Raw genomic sequence first — 15,730 nt, 5'->3', positions numbered from 1 at the left:
ACAAGCATGCATAAGTAAATGGATGCATGCAGTTTATGAATATTTGTTGAAAAAGTTAAAAAATAATAATAAAAAATAAAAAAATTTTTAAAAATTTTCCAAAAATTTTTTTAAAAATTGAATAACTAATTAAAACATTAATCAAATAAATATGCTTCCAAAATTCAAAAAAATATAATAATAGATAGTAATATTGCTCTAATCTACTTACATGCCGTTACAAGGGATGCGCTGCCACTTAGTTGTTAACATGTTAATACGTCCAACTTATGCTAATAGGTTAGCTGGGAGAGGCATAGGGCAAACAGACATGTTACGTAGGTCAAAACACAGTAAATTTTTTTGAAATTTGAATGGATCCTGAAGGAAGATGCGTGCTGTGAAACAAAGGATGTTGTGTTAGACAGGAGAAAGGCAATGCTCGAGTGGATGTGTTTTAAATGTAGCTAAGTTTGAAATCACTTTATTGAGAACCATCACATTAGTACAAGATTCTACAATAAAGTGATTTCTACAATAAAGTGATTTCAAAGATTTCAAACTTTTCAAACTTAGCTACATTTAAAACACATCCACTCGAGCATTGCCTTTCTCCTGTCTAACACAACATCCTTTGTTTCACAGCACGCAGCTTCCTTCAGGATCCATTCAAATTTCAAAAAAATTTACTGTGTTTTGACCTACGTAACATGTCTGTTTGCCCTATACCTCTCCCAGCTAACCTATTAGCATAAGTTGGACGTATTAACATGTTAACAACTAAGTGGCAGCGCATCCCTTGTAACGGCATGTAAGTAGATCAGAGCAATATTACTATCTATTATTACATTTTTTTGAATTTTGGAAGCATATTTATTTGATTAATGTTTTAATTAGTTATTCAATTTTTAAAAAAAATTTAAATTTTTTTTTATTTTTTACTATTATTTTTTAACTTTTTCAACAAATATTCATAAACTGCATGCATCCATTTACTTATGCATGCTTGTGAGTATCTGTTGCTCATAAGTGTACATTTGTATGTATCGCTTTTCTGAAATGTCAACAGTTGCAAACCTCTATTTCAAAAAATGTTTTCGAAGTTAGTTTTCTATTAACATTTGTGCAACCAGACAATGTTCTAACTCTGGTTTTCTTTAATTGTAGCATTTAACTACTTGTAACGCCGACATGAAGATGATCTGAATAATGTAGAGATCGAAACCGGTCGTCAAAGTATAATTAAATGATTGTGAGTAAGTCTTTGTTTCATTACTACATTTAATATGGACTCACATATGCAACCCATTCAATATTTTAATAATGATTTTCAAATTTATTTGTACCGGGTGTCCCAATAAGAATGGCTCTCGGCCATATCTCAGGAACTGTTTATAGTACAGCTTTGAGAAAGAAATATTTATAACAAAAGTTGCTTCGGGAAAAGCCTGGAGATTATTTTCATAATTGTAGGTCCACCGCTAGAGGGCGTAATTGAATATAAAAGATTAAAAAAGCAAAATTTTACAAAATTTACCTAATGAAAGCGCACTGGAAATCCAATCATCGTACATATTCTTCATAAAATTCTGCGCATATTTGATTTCACAAGTTTAAGTCAACCTTTGCAAATAAGAGGTGGGGATGAGTGGGAACCTTCTTGTAAAAAAATGGCTGTAAGTCCGGTTCTGCTAAATCGAATTTTGCATACTTGATCTTGTTGAAAACAGTTCTTTTTCGTCAATTTAAGTGTCTTATTTTCGAAATAGCCTAATAAGTAATATGCAAGCTTGGAGACATTATTTAATTATTTTCTGAAATCTAGTTTTCTTTGGAAAATATTAAATACAAGTATGCATTTTTAATCTTGTATTACATAATTGGACCAAATTAGCAACATAATACCGAAAATCGCATGTCGATACCTTTTTTCTATCTCGAAATATCTTAAGAAATGTGTAAATTTTAAACATACCTGTTACTGTCACCGGTAAACGAGGTTAAGGAAAAGTAGTGTACTATGGAAAAAACAAATAAACATTTTCCAGATGTAAACGTATATAATTAATTAAAACAACAATAAGACAAACAACACTATAAAATATAACAAAGAAATAAAAGCAACTACTTACTTAGTCTTAGTGACTGCCTAAATGTTCAAATTGTTGCCCATCATTTTCGATGCAAGCATTAATTTACTCTTTCAAGAGCAACAGATTTAACTGTTTTATGGCCGGTTTCACCAACGTCGAATTGTATTTTATTCTATGAATAAAGTTATTCTACCAATAAACTGACATATCTACGTTTCACTAAGTTTAATTATTTATCAAATAACTATTTACTCTTCGAATAAATTGGCAAACTAATCTCGCTTTAAATATCTATAACAATGAAAATTCGTCAATTTAACTTTAAATTATCAACATTTTATTGAAACACAATAAAAATATAAACGTCTAATAAATTTTATTCGACGAATAACTATTCATTGATTTATTTGTTGTTGGTGAAACCGGCCCTTAGACTTTTATTTATGGGGACGGATTAAAGGCCTTGTTTTTGCCGCTAGGCCCACTACTCGAGAAAATATGATCTAGAATATACAGAATACGAAACGCCATTCAAAGCATTGCGAAAGCAGAAATTGAGACTGCTGTTCAATCTACTCTTGAAAGAGTAAATGTTTGCATCGAAAATGATGGGCAACAATTTGAACATTTAGGTCGTCATTAAGTAGTTGCTTTTATTTCTTTGTTATATTTATAGTGTTGTTTGTCTTATTGTTGTTTTAATTAATTATACAGGTAGGTTTACATCTGGAAAATGTTTCTTTGTTTTTTCCATAGCACACTACTTTTCCTTAACTTCGTTTACCGGCGACATTAACAGTTGTTTAAAATTTACAAATTTCTTAAGATATCTCGAGATAGAAAAAAGGTATCGACATGCGGTTTTCGGTATGATGTTGCTAATTTGGTCTAATTTTGTAATACAGAATTAAAATTTATACTTGTGTTTAATATTCTCCAAAGAAAACTAGATTTCCGAAAATAATTAAATAACGCCTACTAGCTGGCATATTACTTATTAGGCTTTTTCGAAAATAAGACTCTTACATTGACGAAAAAGAGCTGTTTTCAACAAGACCAAGTATGCAAAATTCGATTTAGCAGAACCGGACTTACAGCCATTTTTTCATAAGAAGGTTCCCACTCCCCCCACCTCTTATTTGCAAAGGTAGACTTAAACTTGTGAAATCAAATATGCGCAGAATTTTATGAAGAATACGATGATTGGATTTCCAGTGCCATTTCATTAGGTAAATTTTGTAAAATTTTGATTTTTTAATTTTTGATATTCAATTACGCCCTCTAGAGGTGGACCTGCAATTATGAAAATAATTTCCAGGCTTTTCTCGAGGCAACTTTTGTTATAAATATTTTTTCTCAAAGCTGTACTTACTTTTAACGGTTCCTGAAATATGGCCGAGAGCCATTCTTATTGGGACACCCAGTACATAGTTTGAATAAAAAAAAATGATTGAGACGATTAGGCGTTTCTAAGCTTTTGTTTTATCTTTTTAAGATGTTCCTGACTACATAAAATCGAAAGTATTTATTCCATACATAATTCTTCTAATATAATTTTTAAATATATAATATATATTATTAACCAATTAGAAAATACTTACAGTATGGACAAATAAAGATGAAAAAAAGGCCCATAGGAAGACATGGTACCACATTTTGGTGAACGTGTTGAGTGCATCAGCCTGTTGTAGCCAAAGCACTGTGCTCACCGAATCTAATTCAGAACTTTTGGCCATTTTCACTGATACTGTTTCATTTTCTTTTATGTTACACTTTCTAATTTATAATCGGGATCTTCCATTTTAGATAATTTAAATTTTCTGAAAATAAATTAATACATTAATGAATCAGTTAGTATTTACATGTTACAGTGAAAAACAGCTTGGAGGAAATAACAAGTATGACCCTATCAAATTTTCTAGACCCTATCATCTAGACTCTAGCTAGACCCTCTTGGCTAAGGTATGATAACTCTAATAGAAAAAGTACCTATCCCAACATATAAGGGATTGAGCCTAGGGCTAATAACCTGAGACAGCTCTTTAAGGCAGTAAAAATTAACAAATAGAAATAATTTGCATCCATACGAAAATCTTAAGATCCACATTAAAGTCATGCTTATTGACTTATAGTTCAAGCTGTATCTGTTCAAGAACTAACATTTTTATTAAACAATTAATTTGTGCTAATTTATTTATTTATTTATTTATTTTATAAAAACAAACCAAAATTAAAATTAAACAAAATTTATTAATTTAGTAGCTTAAGTTATTAAGTAATGCTCAAAATCCCAACTGATTTCTTAAATGTTGTAGATATTCCAAATAACGCTAAGCTATTGCTGTGCTCATTAGCAGTTCGTAAAATTCTTGTAATGGGTTTATTTTGATCCTAATTTGAAGTATAAAATGGAATGTTGAAAATCTCAGTGTTACGAGTTCTTCTAGCATCAACATTAAAACTTATTAAACTTGGCAACTCTGGATCTTGAACATATTCATTTATACTCTTGAAAAGAAAACATAAATCTGCTTCAAACCTTCTATGATGTAGTGATAAGATATTAAGTATTGAACGTATATCATCATATTATGTGTATTGCTGTCTAATAAAACCAATTTTGTAAGCATATACCCTTAAGAATTTATTTTGAACTCCCTCGATACTGTGGATGTCACTATTATATGAAGCAGACCAAATGAGAGAACCATACTCCAAAACTGATCAAACTAAACTAAAGTAGGTATTACATAAACTAAAGTAATTTTAAAGTTTGTACTGAAAACTGATTGTATACATTTATTTAATATTTTTAAAGGGAAAACCCTATAGTTGGCTATACACCAATCTTAAAACAATGTAAAGATGAAGTAAATATTTTTTGCTTAAATTATTTATTAAAAAATTTGTGAAAAAAATTGGAAAAATTCAACTTTTTTCTCTTTTTCGTTGCTATACCTATCTAGGCTGCTACGCATTTTAGAAAAAATTTGTGAAGACGAAAAAGTTCTGCAATTAAATTTCCTACAAGATAGAATTGATTGAACACGAAAGAATAATTATTATTATTGCAAAATTGGCAAAAACATTAAAAAGGGTCAAAAATCAATATTTTTTCAATAAATTTCAGTGTTTAAAAGCCACATAAACTTACGTGCATAGAAATCGGCCCACTTAAAAATTTGGTCATTTTTGACGTCTCATAATATTTCCCAAACCTGTTGGCCGATTTAAGTGATTTTTTGAACAGGTTATAGCCTGATTCTTTAACAATACTACTGTAATAATATTGTGGCTAAACAGTTAAATTTTCATTGCATACCGGGCGTACCAATCAAACTGTGTTTTTTCTCAAAGTTCGCATCACCCTGTGGAATATTCTAGCATTTATAAAATACTGAAACTAGAACTCAACTATAGCGTAAGGTTTCTCAACATTCTGTTTATTGAATCATTCGTGTATGTTGGATAATAAAAACGTTAGGTACTTTAACAACTAGACATGTGTCTATCAATACACGGTGTTTCTAAATAAGTGCGACAAACTCTAAGGGATAATTCTGCATGAAAAAATAATGACAGTTGGCTTTATAAACGTATGTCCGCAAATGTTTCGTTTCCGAGATACGGGATGTTGAATTTTTTCTTACAAACTGACGATTTATTTTATTGCTTTAAAACCGGTTGAGATATGCCAATGAAATTTGGTGCGTTTTAAGACGTAGTTATTGCACATTTTTTGACATACAATTAAGAATTTAATATTCACCATTAGCGCTCATACATGTAATATGATCGATCATAATATTACCCGTATGCACGCTAATGGTGAATATAAAATTCTTAATTTTATGTCAAAAAATCCGCAATAACTAGCTCTTAAAACTTAGCAAATTTCATTTGCATACCTCAACTGGTTTTAAAGCAATAAATAAATCGTCAGTTTGTAAGAAAAAATTCAACAACCCGTATCTCGGAAACGAAACATTTGCGGACATACGTTTATAAAGCCAACTGTCATTATTGTTTCATGTAAAATTATCCCTTAGAGTTTGTCGCACTTATTTAGAAACACTGTGTATTGATGAAGAACATGTCTAGTTGTTAAAGTACCTAACTTTTTTATTATCCAACATAAACGGATGGTTCAAAAAACAGAATTAGGCTATTGATTATGTACTATAGAAAGGAACTACAACGTTAACGGGGTTTTATTATTTCATATGGTCAATGAATCTCTATATATGAAAAAACCGCGGAGTGCTACCATTTAAAGGGGTGCGTTTTTGAGAAACGGGTGAATTAGTCCCTGGGCACAGGTTACATTAGGGTGAGTTCTATGCACTTTTGCTACAAATACGTCTACATAAAAATTGTTCCTGGTTAAATTTCCTATCTAATTATAACTTTTTAAAGTCAAAGATACTTTTTTTTACAAAAATATATTCAAAAGAAAAAGCACAAAGAAACCTAAAAGAAAGAAATTTTGTTTTTTGTCCCATAACTTTTGTCCAAGGAGATATAGGTATAGACATTGCTTCACAGAAAAAAAACTTACATATTTTCTCTTTAAAATGATGTTCGGTAGAGGTCATTAGGATTTACAGTTTTTGAAATATGATTTTTCAAAGTTCGCCACTCACAGCAATTTTGGGCAATTTTCCTTGTTATTTCGCAAATATTGTTCTGTAACTTTTTTCTACGTAACTTTAGGTATATGCAATGGTACAGGTAGGAGGAATAGAAATCAATTACATTTAAAATGGTCTACTGTATAATGTTGTACGACTTCTTTTAAAGAGGTTATCTTTTTCAAGACTTTATACTTTTAACGAGTTTTTATATTTTTTATGATTATTTTTTAAATTTCCCATTATAACTTTTTTTCACTATAATATATATTATATAATAAAAAAGAAAGCTTATTCTGTTTACTTTAAAATGGTGTATTATAAAAAATTCTAGGGTTATTTTTGAATAAGATATGCTTTTTCAAATTGTAATAAGTACTTGCAACGATTTTTGATTTTAGGATTATTTTTTAAATTCCTCATTATAACTTTTTTATGTGATTGTGTGTTATGATTGAATCTTATATTTTATAGGTAATACTTTGAATTCACTTGACTCGGCGGGGCAAACTTCAAAATATGGATTAATTCCAATATTTACTGTCAAAGCTCCTGCACCACTGACAAGCTTTGCTTGAAAAAATAGCATGTAAATGTACCAAAGGATGTACAAAAAACTGCGGTTATAGGAAGATAGGAATAAGTTGTTCAATATTCTTCAAAGGGTGCATGTGCATGGGTACTAATTGTGGGAACTCTAAGATAACTGAGGTGTCAGAGGAAGATATTGAAGCTAATGCTGACGAAGAGATGGACTTTGATTTTGAAAATTTTTTAAATGTCAACGTTTAAATAATTTTAACTAAAGTGATGTTTTTTAAGACTAATGTTTATGAAATTTTTGGAAAAGAAATAATTTTAAATAATACAGGTAAAAAACTATTAAAGAATCACTCGGTTTCCATTATGGATTTAAATATAGATGATACACCATTTTAAAGAACAGAAAGTAAGCCCTCTTTGTTGCGCAATATATAGATAGTATATTCATGTACAAGAAAAAAAAAGTTATAATGAGAAATTTCAAAAATAATCGTAAAAAAATGTAAAAAATAATATAACTTTTATATTAGGTATTATATAATAATATAATATATTATATAATAATTTTATTTTATTTTTATGTTATAATATAAAAAAATCGTTAAAAGTATAAAATCTTGAAAAACCATAATCTCTTTAAAAAAAGTCGTACAACGTTATACAGTAAACCATTTTAAAGTTAATTGATTTCTATTCCTATTACGTGTACCATTGCATATACCTATAGTTACGTAGAAAAAAGTTACAGAACAATATTTGCGAAATAACAAGGAAAATTGCCCAAAATTGCTGTGAGTGGCGAACTTTAAAAAATCATATTTCGAAAACTGTAAATCCTAATGACCTCTACCAAACATAATTTTAAAGACAAAATATGCAAGTTCTTTTTCTGTGAAGCAATGTCTATACCTATATCCCCGTGGACAAAAGTTATGGGACAAAAAACAAAATTTCTTTCTTTTGGGTTTCTTTGTGCTTTTTCTTTTGAATATATTTTTGTAAAAAAAAGTATCTTTGACTTTAAAAAGTTATATTTAGATAGGAAATTTAACCAGGAACAATTTTTATGTAGACGTATTTGTACCAAAAGTGCATACAACTCACCCTAATGTAACCTGTGCCCAGGGACTAATTCACCCGTTTCTCAAAAACGCACCCCTTTAAATGGTAGCACTCCGCGGTTTTTTCGTATATAGATGTCCATTGACCATATCAAATAATAAAACCCCGTTAACGTTGTAGTTCCTTTTAGCTATCTTATTTTGAATATAATCAATAGCCTAAATGTTAAGAAAACCTGACGCTATAGTTGAGTTCTAGTTTCAGTATTTTATAAATGCTAGAATATTCCACAGGGTGATTCAAAATTTGAGAAAAAAACACAGTTTGATTGGTACACCCGGTATACAATGAAAATTTAACTGTTTAGCAACAAAATTATTACAGTGGTATTGTTAAAGAATCAGGCTATAACAGGTTCAAAAAATCACTTAAATCAGCTAACAGGTTTAGGAAAGATGAGACATCAAAAATGACCAAATTTTTAAGTGGGCCGATTTCTATGCACGTAAGTTTAGAACCTTCAAAATTTACCCAGAAAATAATTTTAATATATAAAAACACTTACACAAGATTTCAGTACAATGAGTCAAGTAGTTTTCGCAAATTATCAGTAGTAATTGCACAAGAGCTCTGAAATTATTGAATTTTTCCCGAGTGACACTTTGACAGTTTTAATTTCACGAGCCGAAGGCGAGTGAAATTATGTCAAAGTGTCACGAGAGCAAAAATTCTATATTAATTTCTTAATTTCAGAGGTCGAGTGCAATTTGTTGCGATTATTTCATGAATAAAACTGTTCAAAACCAAAATTTTATTGTAATTTATTTATGTAAGTACCATTAAATACACAGTTTTTATAAATATTTGACGATTGAAAGTCATCACTTTTATAATTTTTAAAACATTAATTGTCATTAATGTCACTGAATGTATTTTTTCGTAGCAACGAAGGGCATCTGACGTAATATACGTAACGACGGGAGATTATCAAAAATTATCGATTTAATTCAGATTTTTGTAGCTTTCTATTGGTCAGAATCTCCTATGAATGAAATAATCAATCTAAATTTTTGAAAAAGATATTACTTAATTTTCAAAATTATGTGGAGCCAACAAAAAAAATATTTGAATGTTTTAAATAATACAATAATAACAAAGTGTACTGCATTTTTATACATGCTGATAATGTTTTTTGTGCAACTTTTTTTTAGAATACATATATCGCATCCTCAGTGCAAAACTGTTGTAAGTTAGTTGTAGTTGTAGTTAGTCAAAATAAGTAAGTTTCGAGATAACAGTGATTTTGTTTATATCATGCTATTATCAGTGTGCTAATATTGGTGTGATAGTTGTGATATTTGGCCAGGTGAGCATTTGAAAGTTACTAAAGTTTCACAAGGGATAGATATGCATGTTTACAAGCGAATGCTATGATTACTTCATTTTCATAAAATTTTTGACTTACAACAGTTTTGCACTGAGGACGCAGTTGTTATATCTGATTATACTGCAGCCAATAGGATTAATGTAGGTACATCTTCTATTTGTATAACGTTCTGGCTAAGATTTTAGTGTTAGCAACTGCTTAAGTAGCCAGGACCAACAGCTCCATGTGATTCTAAGCATGGTGGTGGTGCAGTTAAATTATTAATTGCAACATTTCCTATATCTGTGCACAGGACTGAACTCAGGCCACCTGTTCGATAAGCCATACTATAGCTACTGAGCTATGTCTCCCAAGTGCATCTTATTTCATCCAGTACTTATCTGCTGCTAATTCTCATGACAGACAAATTATGCAAGATAACCATTATCTTCTATTTTGATATTATTTCAGCTTAGCTTATTTCAGATTCAGCTCTCTTTTCCATTACATTAAACACTCCATATTATGTTATTCCATTTATTTATTTCCTTCTTTCCAGATTTTTTATAGTTTTTAAAACCAAATTTTTATTTCTATTATACAGTGATGAGCGCCCTAATAACTGGCAAAATAACCAGGGAAACAAAAAGAGATGAAACTAGTGAGGTAGAAATTATCGTTATAAACATATAAATTAACATTACATTACATAGTTTCCCACAATAGTGACAGTAGAATTTTATAAAATACTCCTATCACAGATGTCTAAAGGTGGGAACCTATGTAATGTAATGTTAACTTTATACGTTTATAACGATAATTTCCATCTCCACTAGTTTCATCTCTTTTTTTGTTTCACAATGTATTATGTTTTCCATCTTTTGCGTTATTTTGCTGGTTATTAGTGCGCTCATCACTGTATGTTCATTATGTATAGTTAACGAATCAAATATATGTATAAAAAATGAAATCTAATAATGATGAGAATGCAAAAACTACCCAAGGGCATAATTAATTTAATTTAATTTTAATTTTATTCAATTCAATAAACGGCAGAGCCAATTTACAAAAAATGTATAAAAAAAATGAAATATGGTAAACAGTAAAGATAACCAATTTTAACCTAAAATAACAAATAACAAAAGATAATAAAAATGACAACAATGACAACAATAAAAACCAACAAAATTAAATTAGTAACAATAATAAATAATTAATAAATTATAGGAACTTAGTACTTTACTTCAGTTACTGAATTATGTATGCTTCTTTTAAATACACGAAGACTGTCCACAAATGGATCAAGACTGTTTTGATTATGATTAATTAGACGCAAGGTGCGTGACAATGGGGAGTAAAAGCAATAGTTCGTATTATGATAAGGTATGCGAAAAATTGGGGAAACCCGTCTTTGGACAGTATTGAGGCTTATAGCTTGTAAGATAGTTGGGCAATGATATAGACCATTTAATATTTTATAAATGATTGTTAAATCTGATTTAGCCCTTCTTACTTCCAAGCTATCCAATTTAAATGTTTGATTAACGAGATCATAATTAATGTTAAAACCCTGACAAATATTGATATGAGCTCGAAATGCCAAAGAACGAAGAAATGTTTTCTGGACGGACTCAATATTTCTAATGTGACAATCATAGTAAGGTGACCATATAATTGAGGCATACTCCAGCAATGAGCGCACAAAAGAAACATATAACCTTAAAAAACAATTCGGTGACAGTTGAGAACTATTACGTATTATAAATCCAAGATTTCGCATACTCCTATTAATCATGTCTGTAATATGTGGTATAAAAGTTAATTTTCTGTCAAACAAAACACCTAAGTCTTTAATACAGTCCACAGATTCAATAACAGTATTGTTCAATATATACGTTTTTACAATGGTATTGTTAGAGCGACTGAAGGTAATACTAAAGCATTTTTTAACATTTAATTCTAGACCATTATCAGTACACCATACACAAAGTTATTTAGATCCTTTTGTAGCAGTACAGTGTCTAGTTCGGACTCAATAACCTTATAAAATTTGAAATCGTCCGCAAAGGCCAGAAGTGCAGAATGTAATATTATAGTACTCAGGTCTCTAATAAACAAGTTAAACAAGACAGGGCCTGAGTGAGACCCCTGTGGAACACCTGAAAGCACCTGAATCTCGCTAGATAAGTAATTGTTAATCCGAACGAACTGAGTACACCCAGTTAACAAACTATAAGAAAATCTTACAAGGCTCTCACCCAAACCCATTGCACTTAGTTTGGCAACAACATGTTTATGACTAACTCTATCGAATGCCCTTGAGAAGTCCGTGTAAACACTGTCTACCTGTTTGGAGCTCTCAAAGGCATTCAACAGGTCAAACTGATACGTTAAAAGGTTGGTCACGGTGGATCTACCTTGAGAAAATCCATGCTGCTCGTCATTTAATATTTTGCGACAGTGCCAGGATAGATGGGTGGAAAATAATTTATCAAAAAGCTTAGGAATAGCTGATAGTATGCTAATCCCTCGATAGTTACGAACGTCACTCTTATTGCCACTTTTATGGATAGGTGTAAGAAAGCTGACTTTCCAAAAGTCGGGAAAAATACCAGTGGAAAAGGACAAGTTAAACACATGCAGCAAGGGTTGGCTCAACGTACAAACACATTTCTTCAGCAGCACAGAGGGAATACCATCTGGGCCATGTGAATACCTACTCTGCAAACTATTTATACCATCAAAGATTATCACATTACTAACTTAATAGAACAGTTACATATTAAAAAAATAGCCATTTTTATTCAAAAATCAACAAAAACTTATTATACTTCTTATAAACTAATAAAATTCACTACTTGAAATATATTTAAAAGAAAAATCAATACTAACTGATGAATTATTTCATTCATTACTTTGAACCTAAATATATAAATAAATTACTGACAAAGATACTACTGAACAGAACAAAATATACTCTGTAGTGTAGTGTTGACATCAAAGAATAGGGTCAATCGGGGCTAATATGAAACAAAAATGTAAACTTTGCAATATAACTTATGATCTATTTGCCCCAAGACACAAACAAAAATTCATTAGTATGTATCTTTGTGTCCTTTACAAGTTGGTGGTTTCAAAAATGTTTTTTGTCATAAAATAAAAGCACAAAAAAAATAAAACTGCGTTTCACTTTAGCCCCGTGAAAAGGGGCTATTATGAAACAGCAATGGGGCTATTGTGAAACATATACTTAATTGCCTTATTACAACCATTAAATTAATCAAAAAACATATCAGCATTTAGCTGTGTATGTAAACTTTCAGTACCTACTAACCTACTACCTTATAACTTAATTTTTATACCTACATTTTTTTGCATTTTATCACTTTGCAACTACACACACCGGCAAAATTAGCCGAACACGTTAAAAATGGGACATGTTTGATGTCTCGTATTTCATAAACCAGTGGTCCGATTTAAGTGATTCTTTTAGTATGTTATAGCCTTATTATTTAAGAATGTCGGTGTAATAATATTGTTGCTAGACAGTTAAATGTCATTTTATACCGGGTGTAACAAGCATACTGTGTTTTTTTTTTCTTAAAGTTCGGAACACCCTGTGGAATATTCCAGCATATATAAAATATTAAAATTAAAACTCGATTGTAGAATTATGCTTTCTTAACATTTTCTTTTTTGATTCATTTGCTTATGTTGGAAAATAAAAAAGGTATGTGCTTTAACAACTAGCCATGTTTTTTATCAATACATCCTCATAGTAGGGGAGAAAAGTATGGTAAATTTGCAATTACTCGAGCGTTCTTGTGACCTGGAGTGGATTGTGAAGAGTGGGTGCTACAACCAAAAAAAGTTAAGTGAAGTTTTCCATAAAGTGTGGGACTCTCCTTTTTCAATTTAATTTTCCATTTCCACCAATCGTTTTTTCCGATTATAGCGCTATTTATCCATAATAGGAAAAAATGTTGCGAATAAAAGTTGCTTAATTTTACGTCAAGGATCCAAATCTGCAATAAAAATTGGGGGCTCCTATTTAATATTTTAATGTAACCCCCACCCCACCTCCGTGGGGGGTCGTGTTTGGTGCCATTCGGTAGATTTTTGAAAAATATTGAATAGGTGTACTTTGCAGTTTTACGATCTGATGTTTATTTCGCAAAATATCCCAGGGTTCGTATTTATAATTTTTAATTTACCCCCCCCACCCCTCTCCGTGGGGTGTCACGAGTCACCACGGAGGTGGGGTGGGGGATTTAATTTAAAATCTTAAATAGGAGCCCCCAATTTTTATTGCCGATTTGGATTCTTTACGTAAAAATAAGCAACTTTTATTCGACATATTTTTTCGAATTATGGATAGATAGCGCTATAATCGGAGAAAAATGATTGTTTCAAATGGAAAATTAAATTAAAAACTGAAAAGTCCCCCACTTTATGGAAAACTTAACTTAACCTTTTTCTGATTTTAGCACATACTCTTCACAATCCAATAGGTTCCCATAACGCTCGACTAACTGCAAATTTAGTATACTTTCCTCCCTTACTATGAGGATTTATTGATGAAAACATGGATAGTTGTTAACGCACATAACTTTTTTATTATCTCACATAAGTAAATGAATCGAAAAGGAAAATGTTAAGCAAGTCTAAGTGAAATGTTCGGCACAAAAACACTTGGATGAACCCAAAACAAATCTTTATTTTACTACATATCAAATACAACTGGTTAATTCTTTTACCTGTAACTGACTAAAATATAATGCGATAATTAGCAATACATGAGCGTCGCGAGTGGGGTTTATAATTACATGGCCAATACATTACATCACCCCACCCTAAAATCCTACTTATAACTAAATTTAGAAACACAACAAAACTAAACTCCTAAATACTATATTTCGAATCCAAAACGTTTTGGTTCTTTTCTAGATCTTATTGGACGTCTATGTGGGATGCCTGACTCTTGGATAACATCACTATCATTTTGAGAGTCTAGCTGAGGCTCCCCACCTAGATTTCCTGTTGAGTTTGTAGCGGCTTGGATAACATTTTCCTCGTTATTTTAAATATTATTTTCCTCTGAACTATCGTGCATCGTCTTCGCAAAGGTAATACCTTCTAAATTACTATTAAAAACTATTTTAATTTGATTACAATGTCTTTTCCACGTAAGTTTACTCCCTAACGGATTTACCAAATATGCTCTTCAACCTAAAATTCGTAAAATCTTTGCTTTGCACCACGACACCTTGGTGTTTCTATAATCTTTAACCAAAACGATATCGCCCACTACAAACTCTACCTGTCTCCTCCCCCTATAATATTTCTTATTATTTTCTTGCGCTTGCATCAAGTTACATCTAATTTGTGTTAAATCAACTGGGTTTGATTGTTGGTTTTGTAAATCATCAGGTTTAATTAAATCTAGACGCGTTCGCAAAGCCCTTCCAAAAAATATCTTAGCGGGAGAAGTACCTGTCGACAGGTGCACTGTGTTCCTATATGTCAATAAAAATTTAGACAATGATAAATTAATATTCCTTTGATCAATATCTTTTAACAAAAAATGCTTGACTGTTTTAACGCTATTTTCAGCAGCACCGTTGCAATGTGCTGAAAAAGGAGGTATTGTTATATGTTTAATACCATTAATTAAAGTAAAATGTTTAAATTCTTGCGATGTTAGCTGCGGGCCGTTATCGCTGACAAGTACTTCCGGTAAACCATAACGAGCAAAACACTCCCTAAGTTTAGCAATCGTAGCCATTGAGGTGACTGAAGACATTGGACAAACTTCTACCCATTTAGAAAAAGCATCCAAAATGATAAGAAAATGAGTTTTTCGTGTTTCGGCAAAATCTATATGCACGCGTGACCAAACATTTTGAGGAATGCTCCAGCCTTGTAAGAGAACCTTAGGAGGATCTGCCTGCATGTGCTGACATGGAATGCAGTTCTTGCTGAGAACTTCAATTTCTGTATTTAATGATGGCCACCAAATATAAGACCTAGCTAATAATTTCATCTTAACTATACCA

The 15,730-nt window shown here is 31.0% G+C and overlaps 1 protein-coding gene across 1 annotated transcript in view; it reads right to left on the bottom strand.

Moving 5' to 3' along the window:
• The window catches only part of LOC114329310 (transmembrane protein 170A), a 36,337-nt gene that overhangs the window by 11,752 nt on the left and 8,855 nt on the right, over nt 1-15,730 (bottom strand). The window contains exon 2 of the mRNA XM_028278354.2: nt 3,674-3,892. Coding sequence (XP_028134155.1) covers nt 3,674-3,808 — 135 coding nt within the window. The 5' untranslated portion in view covers nt 3,809-3,892. The remainder of the gene's footprint in view (nt 1-3,673; nt 3,893-15,730) is intronic.

Source organism: Diabrotica virgifera, chromosome 7 (assembly GCF_917563875.1).
Source record: "Diabrotica virgifera virgifera chromosome 7, PGI_DIABVI_V3a".
NCBI lineage: Eukaryota > Metazoa > Arthropoda > Insecta > Coleoptera > Chrysomelidae > Diabrotica > Diabrotica virgifera.
The sequence above is the reverse complement of the archived record's forward strand: the minus strand, read 5'-3'. Positions and strand labels throughout refer to the sequence as shown.